Raw genomic sequence first — 20,037 nt, forward strand, 5'->3', positions numbered from 1 at the left:
TAAGAACTTTACAAATACAGCATTGCAGGAAAGCTGCTTGAAATTTTGTGTCATTTCAAGTGTTCTTTACCAGTTTTTGTTTCCACATTGAGGACAGATACTTGGAGGAGCACGTGGCATTTTTCTGCTTTTCCTGTAATCACAATTTAAAATTTTCTGCTTACAGCAGTCAGGGCATCAGAGTTGGAGGGCACATCTGGAAATCATATTGTCTAACGCCCCCTGCTCAGACTATCTAAAGCCCAGGGTTGTGTCCAGTCAGGTTTGAGTGTCCCTAAGAATGAAGTCTTCGCAAACTCTCCTGTAAGAGGATGATCTTCACTGTTCAAAAACGTTCGTGAATGTAACCAAAAATTACTTAAGCTTACTAAATGCATCCTTTCTAAAATTAGTTGATTTTAATGTAAAAATATGATCACAGAATCGTAGGGGTTGGAAGGGACCTGGAGAGATCATCGGGTCCAACCCGATGTATGTTTTTTGTAATACATGCATTGTATTCTTGAGAACTTTAAAAAAAAAAATTAACACTTGAAATTCTCATTTCTATTGAAGGCAGCTTCATCTTACCATCATGTATACCTAATTCAAAAAAGAAATATGCAGTTACCATTTTTATTTAAAAATATGAAGTTTAGGTGGTAAAAATCTTTTGAGTAAAGACATGATCTAAAAAAAAAAAAGTTTTGGGTTAAGTGCTAATTAAAAAAAAAAAAAAGTCAGATGTGGTGCAAAGACCAGGGACAATGCATGCCTGTGCCTGTTTTGCTGTTACCACATATCCAAAGGTATTTCAGGCTTACAATTGCCGGCAAAAGAGCTGTCAATGGATGAGCTTTTAAGTACTGAGGGGTGCCTATGGGAAAGAGCTGTCTCCAGGTACCATGATGTTTTGCTTAGAGTTCAGCATTTAATTCAAATTACAGGGTATTTTTGGTGGCTTGGTTTGGTTTTGGGGCTTCTGTTTGTTTCTTTTCTGTGATTAGCAACCTAAATGAATCATTCCCTTGTTAGGAAATAACAGATACTTAATATTATTTAAATTGTGATTGCCTGTTACTGACTGAAATTATTATTAGTATTGGTCATGGAAATCTTTTCATCCTATTAAGCAGAAGGGAGCTGCAGGTGAAGTATAAATGGCCAACTAGTAATTCCACCTGTGGGTCTGAGCTCTTAACTGGGTAGCTTTTTGCATTTCCATCATGTTGTGGTTAAGCATTCTTGGCATGGAGCTGAGGTCTTTTCTGTTGTGGCTTGTAGGAAGGAATTTTCAGTAGCAAGTAACTTTTATTTTTCTAGGTTTCCAGCAAAAACCAAGGCAAAAATCTGGTAAATTTGCCTCTGATATCCAGTTGGTATCGAAGAGTCCAAGAAGTACCCGGAGTAAAGAAAGCTGCTGGCAAATGCAATATGGAGCTTCTCCAGCTTCCAGAGTTGACATCTGCTTCAGAGGAACAGCTACAAGACTTCTCTTCAATTCCAGATGAAATAGAAGAGGAGAATGATGACAGTCATTTTATAGGTGGTCCAAGGCCAACTATGACTAAATTAATGGTAATTTAAGGTTTTTAATGAGTTATTTTTGATAGTGATATTCTGCTTGATTTGGAATAGGTGAAACTTATTAGAATTACAGAAGCTAAGTCTGACAGTCTTAAAAAGGTTACCTTTTGCCTATTTTCTCTCTGATCTGCACTGATTTGAAAGTGATTTTAATTTTTTGTTCTGTTGTGATATTTGATTGATTCAGGAATTGAGCAAAGATAGGACTGCTTGAAGCCCTATCAATAATTCTGAATAATCACAATAACTTTATGTTTGGATTGCAATATTGTATTCCTCTTTTAAAGTCAGTTAGATAAAGGATGATAATCCTTTTATGTTTAACTTCGTTATTCTATCTTTGGTGTTGGATTTTTGCTATTTAATTAGAGCTTTGTACCTCTGGGAGCTCCAGTGAGTTTTGCTAAAGAAAATTCTCCATCGTGTTCCATAACTCTCTACTTTTAACCTAGAGGCTGCCTATTTAGTTTCAGTAAGGTTGAAAGTGTTCCACAGTTTGATTTGATGGCAATAAATTCAGTGGGAATTTTGCTGCCAACTTTAGTGTATAAAGGACAGGGGTCTTAACTTTCCTCCCCTCCCCCCATTTTTACATAGGAAAATGGTATTGAAGCAAAGTTTTCTCCTCATCCGTGTCCCAACTGGACCCTAGACTGGACCAGTCTACCATCTGCAGTCAGTCCTGGAGAAGGTAAGGGTTTTTTTTTTATCTATGTGTGCATGTATTTAACAGTATATTTTGGTGAAGCTACTTAAGAGATTAATAGAAAAATATGTGAGTCAATTTACTTCATTGTTATGTAAAACAGGTAAGCAGTTTTAAATGTGTTTGGGGAACATGGTGACATGAATTCACTCAGGTCGTCAACAGTTGATGACGAAAGTGGGAATAAAAGCTTGACCTTGATTCCTAAACCATATTTTTTCCCACTGTTGCTGGAACTAAAGATCAGTGATGCTGATGCCATTTCCTAATTTAGAGAAAGTTTTAGTCCAGGAGCAACAGTCACGTAAGACTAAAAGAAATTTTTTGACGTGAGAGTTGATTTCACTTTTCAGTTGGATACATCTACATTCTTACCTCTGCTGTTCCAAGAGGTACTGTTCTCTGTGTCCTTATTCTTTTTCTAGTATAGCCTAGTCATTGTTATATGAATTACTTTCTCAATATTCTCCTACTAAATCCTACCTGGCGTGCCAAGAAAGTTGTTACTGAATCTGACAGGGTTTTGAACTGGCTTTGAGCAATGCAATTCAAGTTTTCAAAGATTATCTCTATAATTTGTAAATAAATTTCTTCTTGCTAATGTTCATAGCAGTTGAGCCAAAGTTAAAAATTTACTGTGGATAAAAAGTCAAGTAATTTAACTTGCTGGCAAATCTTAATGTTAGCATACCTGACATAATTTCTTTGCTCTATCTCAGTTCAGATAATGCAGAATTTCTGTTATATGTATGTGGAAGTTTTAGGATTGAATTATTCAGTCTGCCTGTAAGTCTGATTAGACCACCTTGCTGTCACAGCTATTTATGACAGTAAAGAATTACTGATGATTGCAGTTGTAATCTATTATTTAGATTAGATGTTTAAGTTAATTTAGGTTTTTTGGTAGGGATTATTTACTTGTTGCAAAACTAAAGGTTTTTGACACTGTGATTTGCATTTCATTTATTTAGTCATATTTCTGAAGCAGAATGAGATAGAATAGACCAGACTATTTCAATTGGAAGGTATGTACAATGATCATCTAGTCCAGCTACATGAGCATTTCAGGGCTGACCAAAAGTTAAAGTATGTTAGGGGTATTGTCCAAATGGCTCTTCAGTGCTGAACCACAGTTTCCCAAACTTTCGACTTAGGAAAGAAGTAGTAGTACTTAAGCAGGAATTACTTTAAAGAAGAAAAGTGCTTTGTTTGTGGTATCTCATTCTGAAATTACAGCCAAACTGACAGAGTGTGCATGTGATGGTATTTACTTACAAAGGTAGCGGATAGCCCTGGACAAATTTATACTGCTGTTTCCAAAGTGTGAAACTGTCTACAGAACAAATGTAGCAAGTAGTAAAATATGTGACTAATGCCAGCTTTCTCATGAAAACAGCTTTCCATAAATGAAGAAATTGTAGTAGGTCAGAGAAGAGCTCCTCCACCTGAAATGCAACTTACTGTCTGGTGAATGGGGAAAGATCACTGTAATAAAAACTGGGAGTGCGTGTGCAGTAGAAGATAGAGGACTCAGTTACAGACTCTGTGAAGAATTTGAAGTGGATGAAGCTAGAGCAAAATAAATTAATGCCTTTTATAAACAGAACTTGCTCTTAATTATTGGAAGGCAGGTAGGCCTTTAACTGTGTAACTGTTCCTATTCATAGGGCTGGGTTTTCCTAAACGAGTGCATTTTAATGTATTATGTATAAACATAACTGCCAAAGAAGCATGTCAAGTATTTTATATACTTTGTTATTCCTAGTAACTGATCGATCCCTAGTACTGAATGGATTTGGACAAGTGTTTGTCAGGAGGAGGTGTAACTTTTCATGTACGAATTTTAAAAAAACAGTAAGGAGAAAGAAAAGGCCTTTCACATTTTCTGTGTCGAGTGCAGAGGTGTAAGATGGGGTGCTAACCTGCCTGGCTGAACCGCAGAATGACTCTGATCAAGTTTGTTGGATTGAGGTTTGCTTTGTGATTAGCAGCAAGTTGATGGCCAATCTAATTGACTGTATAAAACTGTTGCAGAAAGGTTAGCCTGAATAAAATGATACCCTCATTGATGCTTGCCCTTTCTCTACATTCAGGCATTCAGGTAGATAGTATTTAAAGGTATTTCAGGTAGATAGTATTTAAAGGTTACCTTTATGATGTTGTCTTTTCCTAAATAATTTGTCGGCTGAGAATTTGATCTTTGATGATTTTTCTTTTTTTGAGGTCTGCCTTTATTAATAGGAGACTTTTAATATATGCATGAATATAAATCTTACCAAAGGTGTCATATTCAGTTATTTATATAAATATAGGTACAGAATGTTCATGTTAGAAATAAAGAGCTTGTCTGAATTACAGAAAGAATAGTGACATGAGGAGGAAGCTGCGCTTTCTGTGCCACCATTTTTGTTTGCTAGTGGTGATGTTTTTCCCCAAAGGAAATGCTATATTTTTGGGATAGGAACATTGTTTTATTTAGCAAAAACTAAGTGACACTGTTTTAACGTAATATCTGATAAATGGTTCTCTCAAATTATTTGATTATAATAAGAAATGACGAGTATGGCTAATTTCTTGAGCCATGCTAGTAATTTCTTAGGATGTGGCTTTGAGAAATGACATTGCAGTATGTATAGCTGGATGAAGAATATAATTTTTGTTAATTGCTTATAGTTGGACAACCATTTATCTTGGAGATCCCACTGATGTATATTATTTCAAAGTAATTTGGTTTGCTTTCTGGGGTCAACTCTCAAGTACTGAGTTCATCTAGGTGCTTTGCAAATACTGAGTACTTATGTCAGTCACTTGTTAGTTTGCCCCTTTTCTCTCCATACCTTTTCTCCTTCATTCTCTGTCCATAAGCACTGATTTTATAGCACATTTCATAAAAAACTTGTATTTCTCTTCATACTTTATTTAGAAATGTTTTCTCAAAACCTAATGCATTTTACTAGTTCCTCATTTGTGTTCTGTGAGATGTTAACTCAAGTTTGGGGGTTTTTTTTCTATTTACAAATTAACAATACAAATATAGTCTGGATTAAAAGCTACAGTTCCTTCATCAAATGACAAATTGGCACAGTCAAAATAGTTTCCCCATGATGCCCGTTCATCTGATTTGATCTGTGTCACTGTTCAGAGTGACATATAGTCTTGATCTCCAGAGTGCATATTGTTAAGGCATTAGCTAATTTGTCTGCACTTGAGATAAAACTTCTGGGCTTTCTTTGAAAACTAAATATGCAAGTAGTTGTGAGTCTGTTTACCTATTTACTATGGTGGTGTTCTGTAAAATGACTTCTCAGGCACCAAAACACTCCCTAGATGCTCCTATCCTGCTACCTTGCCCATTACCTCTGTTACCTTTTATCTGGACAGGGTCTGAAATACAAATCTAGTAACTAATACCTGCATGCTCTTTTTCTTTAGATCAGTAACACTTTTTAAGCTCATCAATTCATGCATTTTAAATTTTATTTCTCCAGAATTGTGGTTAAATTTTAAATTAGATATTCTGAAGTGAAAGAATATGTTATGAAGTACATCATTTTTTTAAAAGAGCTTCTGTTCAACATAACAGATGGACCAACAACAATAAAACAATGTTTACAATTTTAGTTTAGGAACATCTTCCAAACTTAAATAACACAGGCTAAAACAATAACAGTAAATCAGAAAGTGGAATTAACTGCTGTTTTTATTAAGCAGTCTTAATGATACACCAAACAGTAATCCTGGAGGATCAGTGTTGGCTTCAGCTTCCAGAATTGATATTAAGATACTTTAGTATAGTGTGGCCTCTCAGCAGAGAAGATGCAGAGACTTCTTAACTTGGCAGATGAAAATTCCGAAACGTTGTCAGCCTTCATTTATCACATACAAAAATAGCTTTACTGAAAGGTGGGAGGAGACATCAATGAGTTATGATGAGATTCTTGATTTGATCCATTAACCACTGAAAAGTTTGGCTTTCCTCTTGAGTTCCTTGTATTTTGGACATTATGTTGATTTCTTAGTCATTTGGTATAAAGGCAAAATCCATCAACTGTCTTCTAACTTCACGTGACTAAAGATTACTATTACTGATGTTTTAATGGCTGCTTTAATTTCTTGTAATTTTTTTTTTTTTTTTTTTTTTTTTTTTTTTTACAAAATTGAAAGAAACCAGCATTAAACTAGGTTATCTCAACCAATTTAAAAGTTTGTGACTCTGGGTACTTTCTGTTTGTAATTGCTAACAGAACTGACTAACTGTGGGATAAATGCTTTATTAGACACAGAGTTATTTGATTTGAAATTGTTGTCAAGGTTTATTCAATATATCCAAGTTGCTTCTAGGGTTATTTTGTGAAGATATATAGGTCACAGTTACTTGATTTTGTTCTGCTTTTTTTATTGGTATTACTTTTGGAATATTTTAGACTTGAGAGCTGCTTTCTGAGATCAGAATACACAATGCTTAAAAAATTGAATCTGTTCTAGGGAATCTGATATTTTATTAAAAATTTGCTAATCTGCAGATGCGAATTATATGTTTTACTTCAAATGTTAAAAGCAATATTGTTTCTAAAATGAGATCCAGGCAGGCATTTCTTATATAAAAACCAAAGAGTTAAAAGAAACACTTTAAAGCTCTCTATTTCCCTTCAAACTTGTCAGAACTTTTAGAAAGACTTTGAAGACTTTTTTTTTTTAATAGTTTTGTAGCCTATTTCTGTACCTCAAGCATCCTGAAGCAGGAATTCAACCTTCAGTTGACTTTTCCGTATCAGACAGCTCTTTGCCTGCAAGCCACATGGGTAACAATCCAAGGGAAACTCAACTGAAGCTGCTTCTTATTAACCTCTCCTTCAAGTTACAGTTCTGCTGCACTCAATTAAAAGTTTGAACCACATTTATGATTGTATTGTATTTTGTAATTCAATATCGGAATGCCCGTGATGGCAGTGGAGCCAGGTTGCCTCATATTCTTGATAAATAATTGAGAGGTAAATAGTTTTCAGTAACAGCGAGGAAAGGAAATGCTTGTGGCTTAAATATCGACAACAATAGAGTTTGAGGAGATAAGTCTAAGAAAATACAGGCTTATGACTGCAATTCTCTTCTTTTATGTGGCTTATCTTTAAAAGGGGATTCTTGCAAAATGTTAGATTTCATATGCAAGTTATTTGGATCGTTTGACTGTTCTGGGATTGCATAGCTGGCCTGAGGACAGTTTTGATGGGAGTTTCAATGCAATTACTAACTTTTAGCAAAAAAAAACTTATGTATGTGTAGCTGGAAATAATAAATTATGCATGCCACCAAACCAGATAACTTCTCTGTGGCAATATGTACTGTTCTTGCTATTTCTGTGTTCTCCAATTTATTTTTTTTTTGGTGAATGTCTTTGTTGCCAAACTACAAAAGGGGAGGAAATACATTCTTTTATGTTTTTAAGATGTCTATTTGGAGGCAGGAGGCAAAGCTATTATTACACTAAGTTAAATTAGTATACATTAATGATTTTTAGGTATGATGTTTTACTGAAATTAATACTTTTTGAAAGCATACAAGGTCTATATACATCCCAAACCCAAAGCATCTGCATTATGAGGGATATAAGTTCAGTACATTTGTTAGCTTAAAGTCTGTTGCATGAAATACTAAAATATTCAGTTAGGGCACCTTCTCATGGATTTTTGGCCTGTTCTGTAAGAGATTATTATGGTGAGGATAACTGAAGGATTGATAATCACAAAGAGGAGTGTCACCTTTGTGTTAGTGTCCTCCTTTGTGGAGTAAGTGTAAAATCAGAGTTACTAAAGCCTTAGCCCTTTATTGAATATCCCCTATTCAATACAAGTTAAGTATTGAACAAGAAGTTCAGTTTTTGATGAGTTTAATCCCTAGAGGTAGGTGTTTACAATTTACAAGTTCTTGTTAATTGTGAGTTTATTAGACTTCTGAGATACTTGTTTTATGGAATACAGTATGTAAAGTTCAGTGGAGGCTTTATTTAGTCCTGCTGTGGTTTGTGTTTGTTTACTGAACATATCAAAGTAATTAAAATTAAATGCTGCAATTTGCCACTTGAAATGTTTTAGGGATTTATTTTTTGGAACTGAAGGTAATTCTTAATAATTTGTTTTTGTAAATTTAAAGTAGTCTTTGTTCAGACTGTTGAATTAAAGTATGTTCTTGATTAATCAGAGTGAATTTTTAAAAAATGCCTACACTTGCTGTAACCTGACAATGTGTAAATAGAATTTGAGTATGATCTGCCCTAAACAGAAAATGTAGTTTGTGGGTTTTTTTCCCTTTTGTCTCCAAAGTTTCACACGTGGAAGGACATGAAAACCAAAGAATGTTAATTTAATAGTCCAGTTGAAAAAGAAAAAAAATCTGCTAGTCATATGAGAGTTAATTTTCTATGTCTTCCTTGGAAATCTTTAATGAATGATAAACAGCCTGCTAAGCAACTCTGCCCTTTGTTTCATTTAAATTATTCGATCTCCTCCTGGTATCATTGTAGTAGTTTTCTTGTTTCTTTGTCTCTTTTGTATTTCGGTGTTCCTAGCAGAGCTCCAAAGTTACATTATTTATCTCCCAAGCTAGAGGTTTAGAGAACTAGTTTCTGCTAAGAACTCCATAGCATAGCAGTGCTGGTCATTCTTTACAGATTACTATTGAGGAAAGAAGGATTGATGATCCACTCTAGCACTTATTGATCAATTTAAATGTCCAGCAAAATTCCAGAACAGATGACTAAAGTGATCCAAAAAGACTTTTTCTTCTAAACATCATTTGAAATCATGGTGGAGAGTATTTTTGGGGAACCAAGTATGTATTAATGTATCTCTGTTAATGGTCAGTAAGATGCATTTGAGGGGAGATGCCGTGATACCAAATGACACCTTGTAGAGAAGACAGAAATGACACATTTCTTTGCGCCTTTGTGCCTGTAAGCTGCATACAAGAAAGTATTTAACTACTTTTTTCCTGAGTTCTGTTTTAGGAGTTTTCCTCTTTGTGCTACTAGATGTGAACTTTCCTACAGAGTATATATAATGTTCAAACTTAGGTCAAATTTTTTTTTTTATACCTTGTCCAGTTTTAAATCTGTATTTACATGATTTTCAGCTTGCTTTTGAAATTGTGCCCCTTTTTGGAATATGAATACCTTTAAAAACCTTGGGGTAGCGTCTCAAAACTAGTAAAGCTGCATCAAGAAATCCTGACTTATTTCCACGTAAGTGAAAATACAGCTTTTACTTCATTCACATGTTTCTGTTTCTGAAATATCTGTTTTAGCTTTCAAAATATTTTAATCAAATGTTGTAGTAATAACTTCCATATGTATTAGCATATTTGTATTTATTACAGAGATTTAGAAGGAGCCTCTGTCTCCAAATATTCTGGATAAACAAAAGAAATTATTGATTACATTAGTCTTCATAATTTTTTTCTAGAAAATACTAATATCTTAGATATCTTAGTATTCCCATTGGTATAGATTTTAAACTGATGTTTTGTAACACCAGTATTGTATTTAACAGATATTTATCTGCTTCAATATTCTGATATTTCTTGCTGTACGAAGTCTTCACTACTTATTGGAAGATGATTCTGTAAGCTTTCTCATTAGGCTGCATCAATGACAGGGTGTAACCACTGCATAGCTTGTGTCCTTTTGGCCTGTTTGAGAGTGTGGGGATTTGTAATCCGTATAGCTATGTAGCAGAGTCAGTACAAGGATTCAAAGTTAGGGGTTTTTTCCACCTTTCTTAACAATATAGGTCACTTACATTCTTGTTTTCTATGTATTATAACTGAGAGGCAGCTGAATTTTAAATTTATCAGCTCAACTGTTAAGTGAGCGTGACTGATCTCTGCATTTCTGTTAAAAAACCTAAGTCCTTTCAAACAGAGGCATTGGGAGACCTTTCTTACCTCTGCAACAGGGTTTTGGCTTTTCCGCTTTCTTCAAAGTGTGATGTTGTGCTGTGCAATCAGTCTTTTAAGATGAAAGCGTGAACTGGTCGAGTGGAAGCAGAGTGTTTCTCAGCTTTTTTTTGCCAGTGCCGTTGGTGTGTGTGTGTGACTTTTAGGGCTTAATCTTCACAGGCCACAGGAGGGCAGCAAAATATGTTTGGATAAGAAACTACCTGGGTGGATGGATGGAGCTGACTTAAGGAGTCACCTAAGAGAAAGATTACTTTCTATGTAGCAGTTCTCACCTCCCTAACCTCTAATCCCCAAATTTGGGACCACTTGCTGGAAAAAAAGATTTAAAACTTTTTTCTTTTTCTCCTTAAATTACAGTGAATGTCTTAACAGTTGTTACATTTCTTGTGTTGGAGTAGGACCTAAAAGCAGGAATTGCAGAGTTCGTTGTGCTAGGTACTGTATAAACACAGAGCAGAGTAAAACCTTCTGCTTTCAGTGTTTTCCAATCTAAGGAAGGAGGTAACAACTGAGCAAGAAGTCACAGAGGGAGAACTGATCAGCTCAACTTCTGCTGGAGTTTTATATCCTTTGGGATAAAGGAGAATACGGGGAGGTACTTGTAAGAGAATGAGGACCTCAGTGGAAGATTCTGGGAATTTTTTCTGGCACATATGTAACAACTTGAGCAGCATTGCCCAAGTGATTTAAGATTATTTTTTAAATTGATCAATAAATGCATCCGCAATTTGAGGGCCAAAATCTTGGTAACTGACAAAGGTGGTTGTGTTGAAGGATAGGTTATAGCTGGAATTATGAGGAAAGGGAAGTAACTTGCTTGATATGACAGAAGGAAAAAGGAGGCAGCTGAAGGGTTGCAAAGATGTGAATTTTAAGCAACTAGCCATTTATTTATTTATTTATTTTCTTTTAGCAGCATTCTGAGCACAGGATAATGTGTCCCTCTTAATGCTGGGGGGGAAGTAGTCAGCTAACTGAACCTCTCATAATTTCTCTTCCTGGTATAGTCTTGCTTCCAAAAATGAAAATGTAGGCACCAAGAAATTAACCAGAAGTTAAAATTAGAAGATGAAGTCAACATGAGAAGGAAGGTATAGTTTCTGTGCTTGGGCACTGAAAAGACTGCAGCACAAAGAATGACAGAAACTGAGCCTGAGTGTGTATTTCTCTTCTTCCTTTGCAACAAAATACTGCAAAAATACCAAACAAATTTATACATAGTTCTCAGTCAAGTTTATTGACATTTGTTCATAGGTTTTTCTGGGGATAGGTTCATTAAAACATTGTTACTGACTTGGGAGGGAAGGAGGAGAAGATTTCCTGGAAGTTGAAATACTTCATAGGTGATTACACAGAATCACAGAATCAGAAAAGACCTTTGAGATCATAGAGTCCAACCGTACCTGTCCTCTACTACACCATATCCCTGCGCACCTCGTCTACCTGTCTTTTAAACACATCCAGGGTCAGTGACTCAACTGCCTCCCTGGGCAGCCTGTTTCAATGTCTTATCTATTTTGTAATGGTCTTTGGAAAAGCCATTAGATCATTTTTAGTTATTTATGAAAAATAATTCAACCTATGTTCTTAGTTCAGGTTCTTATTTTGCGGGATTAATGAAACTATTAATCTCTCTTATTTAATATTTAATATACCTAAGGAGTTGTTTCTAAGGCTACTGCTTGTTTCCAGAGTTTGTGATTGCCCAGATTTTATGTCAATTAATTACCCCAATAAATTAAATTGAGATTTATTTTGTGGTCATTAAGCTAGATAGTTTCCTTCAGAAATGTAAGCAAATGTGTTTTGAACCTTGTTTTGCAGTGTCAGTTTGTACACTGAGGGAGTGGGACTGCCTCACCATCATGTAAAAAGCACATCACTGTTGACTGTCATGTTTTATACAGCATTAGTAAATTACTGTAAGCTCTTTATTGACATTTTGTAAGGAATTTAGAATTGCAACATATTTATTGTGTTTCAATAGGCTTCTGTATATAAAACACTCTTTGAAATTAATGTCTCTTCTGAAACACAGGTGGTGTGTGTGCTCTTAAAGGTAAGCATTGTACAAGTGGCTGCACAGACCTTTTTCCCTCCCCCAATCTTTATCTGTTGCAGATTTGAGGTACAGATTTTGTTTCCAATCCATAAGTCATTTGTGGCAAAATATGAGATAAGGAGGATTTTTTTTCTGTCTGTTGCAGTTACTTATGGTTTCCATCTGCACTTTCAGTGTTTTTAGATTTCTATGTTAAGAACCATGACTGTATTACTTTATTTGGATATCCAAACTGGATAAGGCCTGGAGTTTCGTTTTACTTCTTCCTGAAAGTGATTTCTTAGGCCATAGTTGTGCATTTACAGTTCTAATCAGCAATTTCAAGGAAAACATCGCTGCCATATTTGAGAAAAAGAAAAAAAAAAAGTAAAATTTTGAGTGATTCGTAATCTTGTTCTGAGTAGTCTGATATCTTCAAAGCTTTTAGTTGCAGAAAGGCAAGGCCAGACTACTGTATGTTTAGTGTTTTAGTGAAGGTGGTATTAATTATTTTGTGCTTGAAATGCATCTTCTCCAGATGGTCTGGAATATCTTCTGAAAAGTTAATTTTTGGCGCATGTCTAGTGTCAAATTTCTGGCATCTTACCATAGCAATATCAAAAGGAATTCATATCCTTTAAAAACTTTTTAAAGTATTGAAGAGTGAAGGCAAGTAGGAAATTCAGCTGTTTGTAGAATCTTGTAAGTGGAGAATAATCCTAATATTAAAATCAGTCAAATCTAATCTGAAGCAATAAAATTTGTCCCCAGTTGTTGTGGAACACTAATCTAAAAATTCAGAAATAAGAGATATGATACTTTTATTTCAGTATGTTCCAGAAGGTTACTTTAGAACTTCTGTGGATCTGTCATGGACTTGTTGGGTTTTGTGTTGATGTTTAAATAGCTTGGACTAGTTGTCAGTGGACCAGTTGAACTAGTATTCATTTAGTTGTGTTCTGTCAGCATACTCTACCTAGAATTTTAAGTGCTCTTAAATCTGCTTAAATGCTTTTGAATGTCCCATTTGCAGATCTTTCATGCAGTTTAGTGACAGGAAATAAACCAACAACCCCCACCCCCAAAGACTAAGATACCTCTTAACAGTAAAAATGTTTTGACTGCTTCCATGAAGAAATACTAAGCTGGGCAAAGTTCTTGTCTTGGCTCTCAGCTGCAATGCACGTTTTCTGCAGTTTTCCTTTTGTTAGGATGGCTATGCTGGAAAAAACTTCTCTGTTCTATATAAAGGTGCCTTGCTGTCCTAGACATTGCAACTGGTATTTTGAAGGCTGCAGTGAAAGCTACGAGTTGTAAATGATCTACACTGTATTTGTGATGTTCAAGATTGTGTATGGAAACTGGCTTCATTTCTTTGTCCTCCATCAGTTAAAGACTTTGGAAAATACAGGTATATGTCATGGACTTCTACAAGCTAGCAATTCATGCTGTGTCCTGGATTGGGTCATGTGTTTCAGTGCGAGTTCAGTGGGACTCAACAAGCCGGTATCTTTTGGGAAGAACATGGTGCTGGTACTTGCAATGCAATGGGCAACGTGCGAGATGTTAGGCATTTTGTAGATACCTTGTATCATGCCTCACATTTCCATTGTGTTTTATAGTAATATTTGGTATGTATTGTTTGAATCATAGAATGCTTTGGGTTGGAAGGGACCTCAAAGACCATCTAGTTTCAGCTCCAATGCCATGGAGAGGACACCCTCCACTAGACCAGGTTGCCCAAAGCCTCATCCAACCTGGCCTTAAACGCCTCCAGGCAGGAGGCTTCCATACCCTCTCTGGGCAGTCTGCTCCAGCGCCTCACCACCCTCATAGTAAAGAATTTCTTCCTTATTTCTAAACTAACTCTGCCTTCTTTCAGCTTGAAGCCATTTCCCGTTGTCCTATCACTACACTCCTGATAAACAGTCCCTCTCCCACTTTCCTGTAGGACCACTTTAAGTATTGGTTATCTATCCACATCATTCTTATATGGATGTTACTCACAAATTTGACATTAGTATGGATAAATTTCTGAAGTTTTTAATACTTGATGATTTGGGTTTTGTATTTATACTCATTACAACTTGTTAACTGTAATGTTAAAAGTAAAAGCAGTAATTCTGTCCAAGCTTCATGTTGCAGACACAAATCTAAGCGTGAATGAAATTACTTTTTTTTTTACTGCTCTTTAGAGGTTGCAGTATGTGTATTCCTCCACATTTTGCTCAACATGTTTGTTTCTTTGAGGAGTACATTTTCAAATCCTTTAGCTAGATACTTGATTGGAGTTTTTAAAAATAGGTATACTTGGTAGTGTAAAGAATGGAAAAAAAATATTTTCAAAAGCAGAAGTTAACAGCTTGCACAGAGGCGACTGTTCCACAAAGATGACTATTAACAGGTGTTAATGTTGCACACTGAGTGGAAGTGAATTCTTTTGATTCTGAAATCAGTAAACTATTTCTTCTAAATGTGAGAGGAAAGCATAGTTTATAAGGTTTGTTTGTTAGCAGTGTGCTGTGAAGAGTGTCCTCCAGAACTTGAAAAAGGTTACCTTTATATTAAGAAAAATTGAAAAAGGGATGAAGCAACAGTGGTAATGCTGAAAAATGTTTATTTTCATTTAGTTCTGTATTCTCTGTGTTCTTGTATTGGGTTTGTGCAGCAAAGGTTTGTTCAGCCAAGGCTGAACCCATCAGTGACAGTGATAGCTCCTCTGGGGTGCTAGAAAAAAAAAAAAGAAAAGAAAAAAGCAGGAGCTCTTGCAGCCAGAGTGAATAGATGTGACAAACTTGCAGACACCAAGCTCAGTGAAGGAGGGTATGGAGGTGCTCTGGGTGCCAGAGCAGAGATTCCCTTGTAGCTTCTGGACAAGACCACTACATGAGGTAGAAAAATGAGAAGTGAAGCCTGGGAAGAAGGGAGGAATGGGGGGGGAAGGTGTTTTTAAGATTTGGATCAATTTCTCTGATTAGTAATAAATGAATGTTGCATCTCTCTTGCTCCTGATTGTAATTGGTGATATTCTCTCACTGTCCTTATCTTGACCTATGAGCCTTTTGTTATATTTTTCTCTCCCCTGTCCAGCTGAGGAGGGCAGTGGTGGCGTGGATTTGGGGTGGACACCTGGCCTCCAGCCCACCACAGCTGCCTTCTTGAGGTCATGACTTTAATCTTTTCTGTTGAAAAGATCACTGCAATTTACATCTGCGGTGTAATGCTGCAGAAGAACCTAGGTAAACAAGAGAGACTGCCTAAGTCCTGTCACCATGGTCTTAGCCCTGGGTGGCTTTGGTGTAACTTCCTTCACTTTCAGTTTGTGAATATTTGCTTATTTTGAACTTTCTAATCATAATAAACATCTGCTGGTCTGCAGAGTTCTAAGGTGAGGGACTCTTCTGTTGCTTGTATTCCTATAGTACTCTAGTTTCTCAACAGAACAGGGGCTTCACTGCCACATCTCTTTGCAGTACAAGTCTGAGCTGAATTAGGCATTGGCATACTACTGTATCTGTGAAAAATTAGCACACAATTTGGAACTTGTGCCTAGATACTGCTATGCTAGCTGTGAAAGGATACCTGAAACCTGGCTTGACTTGAGAACAGTGCTGTAGATAGATAGAAAGTGATCTAAATTTTCAGTGCGAGTTAAATTGCAAAAGGGGGGATGGGGGCAGGGAGGGGTGTGGAATTAGAAGTGTTAATTGAGCTCCCAGGAGGATATTGGGTCAAAGCTTTGCAATATAAGTAAGCTGCATTTTTGGTCCTGTAGTAGTCCTGTAGTAGTGCCCAATTGTTTAGCTTCCACCTGACCGAGAATCTTTCTTGTACTTAATGCTGTGTGGACCCATAATTAGAGTCCTTGTCCCAGATGAGCTTGTTGCCTGGAGAACCTGTCACTTGTTCTTTCTGGAACAGAATGATTCTGCCACTACCTCTGTATATTGAGTTGTGCTTTGATTTCGCTTGGTACAATTCCAGAGTAATTTCGTAAGAGAGACAAGATAAGGATGTAGAACTCAGATAGTTATGGGGGTATCAGCTCTAAGATCAAGTCCTCCTTGGCTTCCAACACTGAGCATCTGAAAGGATGTATGGACAGGCTGTTCATTCTGCTGTCTTGTTACTGCCAAACTCTATGAAACATTTGGAGCCCAACTCTGGACTAATGCAGAAACAATGTACTGTTTTGTTTCTTTTGACATAATTCAGTGCTGTGATTGGCTTTGAAATAATTTGGCTGAGGTCACCGCAACACATCTCTGATCACTGTAAATCAGGAAATTAAGAAAGTCATACCGAGGGTGGGGTGTTTTGCTTTTTTGAACCAAGTGTATGTATTATGGATCAAGTTTTCATTCTGTCTTTAGTTGCAATTGTCTGAAAGACAGTTACCTATATCTTTGTGCGTATTCAAATTGTATTACATTTTGAATGTTTCTTATTATTGACTTCTATTTTACCAGAAAACCTTGATTGGATTTGGCCTAGTGCTAATTAGTGATTTTTTTTTTTTTTTTAATGTAAGAAGATGTCAGAGGTTGCAGAACAGGAGGAGGAGATCAATTAATATAGGTATAGTCTTCTAGCATATGTTGAGGCTAAAAATAAAAAATACCACAGGAAAGCAGTTGTGGTATCCATCCTAATCTCTTTTCCTGTTTGATTTGTAGACTCAAATTGTTAATTTTTCCTCCCCTTATTTGTAGCCTCTGAAATACTTTCGGTACCATAAAAATATCCTCTGAGCGGGCTAGTGCAGTGTGGTTGTTCCTTGGTGCTGCTTTTCCAATGTAGCTCTTTCACATGTTTGTTCCGCAACTGGGAACACTCTTAATTGTATCCTTCTATTGTAGATATTTATGTTGCTGTTATTGCTGTGCTCTCTAGTTTACAGCTTCTCAGCTGTTGGAAGTCAGTGCTGACTTAACTAGGTATTACGGCTGTCCCATGTCTTAACAGCTGAGGGACTGAGCTTAGCTAATGTGCCTGAGGAAGACTGCAAGTGTGGTATGAAGTAGCCAGAACCTGAACTCTGCTTTCCTGTTACTATAGCAGCCACTGACCCATCTTACTCTCTTCAAATAAAACGGAAACTTAAATATGATTTGTAGTCATGTAAGAATTTAATATATTTTAATCATGCTGGACTCTGAAAATTGTGGCTGTTGCTGGAGTGTGGCATTTAACTGGTTTTAGAATAGTTTTTCCTCTCCCATTTTTTTACCTTTAAAGCTTAAGGTAAGGAGGAAGATCCAGGAAAATGTGAGCAGTCCTATCAAAAAAAATCAGTAAATGGTTTTAGTCAAAAAAGCACAGCTGCTTAATATTGGAATGTATAGGTCTATCTCTGCAGTAACACATAGCCTAAGAATTTAGACCTTGGTTGTTGAAGGCTCTGTGGAATCTTGATAATAACTTAAATGATTTCCAAACTAATGTGTTGGGATTTCCAGGCCTAATTAAATAGTCCAGAAACTTGGTATGGATCAGTATGGTGGTATTAAACAAATGGCAAGAACCTATTTTTAATATAAAATGTATATGAACATGTTTAATTCTTAGTTGTAAGGGAAATATAAAGCTGTAAGCAAGTACTGTAGAAAGTCTTGTAGCTGAGGGTGGTAAAGCTTTTTTTAATATGTCACTTTTAGAATCAAGGGTTAAGAAAGACTTTTTACTTTTGAGAACAGCTTCTGAATTTATACTTGTAGCTAATTTTCCATTTTATTTTAAACTTAAAGTAATTGTATAGCTCTTCTTTGTGTGCTAATCCTGACACTGCATTCTTTGGTAGTGTCTGTAGCAAACTGGAAATAAGCAAAAAAAACGTCACTATGCTTTAAGTGTAGGAAAAGTTGAAGAAAATCTGAAATTTTACATCCAGATCTTGTAAGTTCAGACTGGTAGTTTCAAAGTAAGACATTTTATTTGTTAGCAATTTTAAACTTAAATTTTTATTTTTTCTGACAAACCACTCCCCAAAATCTGTGAAAATCCGGGACTTAAAATTATGGTAACTTCATTCTGTATTTCTTCTCCAGGTTTGCAGAACCTTTCATTATTGTAATAGATGGGGGATTCAGATAGTTTGGACCTCTTTGTAAAACATCTGTTGATGGTGCTAACTTTTGAGGGAGGCAGGTGCATTTTGAACTAAGGAATGAATCAAATGAACGTTTCATGCTTGCTTAAATTAGTCATTGTTGATTCTAGTGTTTTGAGGTTTTTAAAGTATTTAAATGTGAACAGTAAAATTCTTCATTAAAGCAATCTGCTGTTTGCTTGTTGTTATTCTCTCGTTCTTTTTAGTTCAGGTTTGTCATTCCCAAAACGTATTTCAGATTTAGTAGCCATAGCCTTGTAAGCAGGTACCAGGTTTGAAGAATTTTGATAATAGAAATAACTTTACTTCATGTGGTTCCTCTCAGTTTACCTGATCTAAAATATTAAAGCCACATAAATGGGCATATAGTCACCTTTCAGAACTGTTAGTGTCCCCATATTCTGTAACCTATTTTTTGAGCACAATCTATTGCTGTAAAATTTTTGTGAAGCCTTGCCATGATTTCTTCACTATACTCTTTTTTTTTTAAGTTTGGAAATGATTTCTTAATTAAAATAATCTGTTTCCCTAAAAACAAAATAAATGAAACACCCCCCCCCCCCCATTCGAGCTGAGACAGAACAAATCTTAATCCTGTGTTCTATGCTATTCAAAAACATCTGCCAAATGGATTACTTTCCATCTTATCTGCAGCACGTATTTCACATTCCTCTGCTTGTGCTTGTTACTGGATGCTTTGGCCCAGTTGTGATCCCACTTGATGTACTGTAAGTTCTCTGTGATAGTTTGGTTGATAAGTAAGATGTGATGCTGAGAATAAATCAAGCTTTCTTGACGTTTTGGATCTTAATTGCTTTGTAAACTAAGATTAGGTTCTTATTTCTACATTTGTGTCCACCATTTTTTCCTTGCTTCATGGTTAATACAGGTCTATACATCTCTGTTTTTACTATGGCATAAAGATTACAGCCACAGTTGTTTCTCACTTGGAGGGAGCAAGTAGAACATATGGCAGAGGTTATGACTGCTTGCGATAAGGTCAGAAGGGTTGTTTGGAGATGTTGTGGCTGTTGTGATGGCAAACAGTAGGGTGGAAAATCACTGCGGTGATGTTCTGCAGAGCACGCTGGTTGGTTGCAAATTTAACTTCATCTGGGTTTGTGTCAAGTTCAAAACACGCAGATCTATGTGAGTGTGTCTGTTCTTCTGGGAGATGGGCAGATTTTGTGCTGTATTTCTTTTCCCTGCAGGTGGTCTTCGAGGGTCTCAAATAATATATCTAGTTCAGGGCATTTTATGAATGTAGAGCATTTTGCATACATTGTGTATCCTTTTAACAAATACTGTAGGGAAACACTTACTTAAAGAGCAGTAGTTTAAGTTAATTAAGATATAAGGAAGCTTCCTTTTGGTTTTGTGTTTTCCTTGTAAATTTAATGTTTACAGTGACTTGGGGAGCTTGTTCTTCCATCCTGCAAACATATGTACTTTGTTTAAATGTAGGAGTAGTTGTGTTGAGATTATGTAAAAAATGAGCAGTGAGAGCTTTAGTAGAATCACAGCTTTAATTTTATGTTTTTCATTAAGACGATTCGGTTAGATTTGTTACTGTGCAATATATATAAAGCCAAAGAAACATTTTTAAGACTCTTAGTGTATTCTTTTAGCTTTGTATCTCAAATATGCTGCACAGTTGAGTGCTCC

General features: G+C 36.0%; 1 protein-coding gene across 1 annotated transcript in view; it reads left to right on the forward strand.

Moving 5' to 3' along the window:
* Positions 1–20,037, forward strand: part of GSTCD (glutathione S-transferase C-terminal domain containing) — a gene marked incomplete at both ends in the record, with an annotated part of 53,292 nt that overhangs the window by 5,736 nt on the left and 27,519 nt on the right. The window contains 2 exons of the mRNA XM_084262897.1: positions 1,303–1,557; positions 2,164–2,257. Coding sequence (XP_084119023.1) covers positions 1,303–1,557; positions 2,164–2,257 — 349 coding nt within the window. The remainder of the gene's footprint in view (positions 1–1,302; positions 1,558–2,163; positions 2,258–20,037) is intronic.

Source organism: Gallinula chloropus (assembly GCF_964237585.1).
Source record: "Gallinula chloropus genome assembly, chromosome: 4".
Taxonomy (NCBI): Eukaryota; Metazoa; Chordata; class Aves; order Gruiformes; family Rallidae; genus Gallinula; species Gallinula chloropus.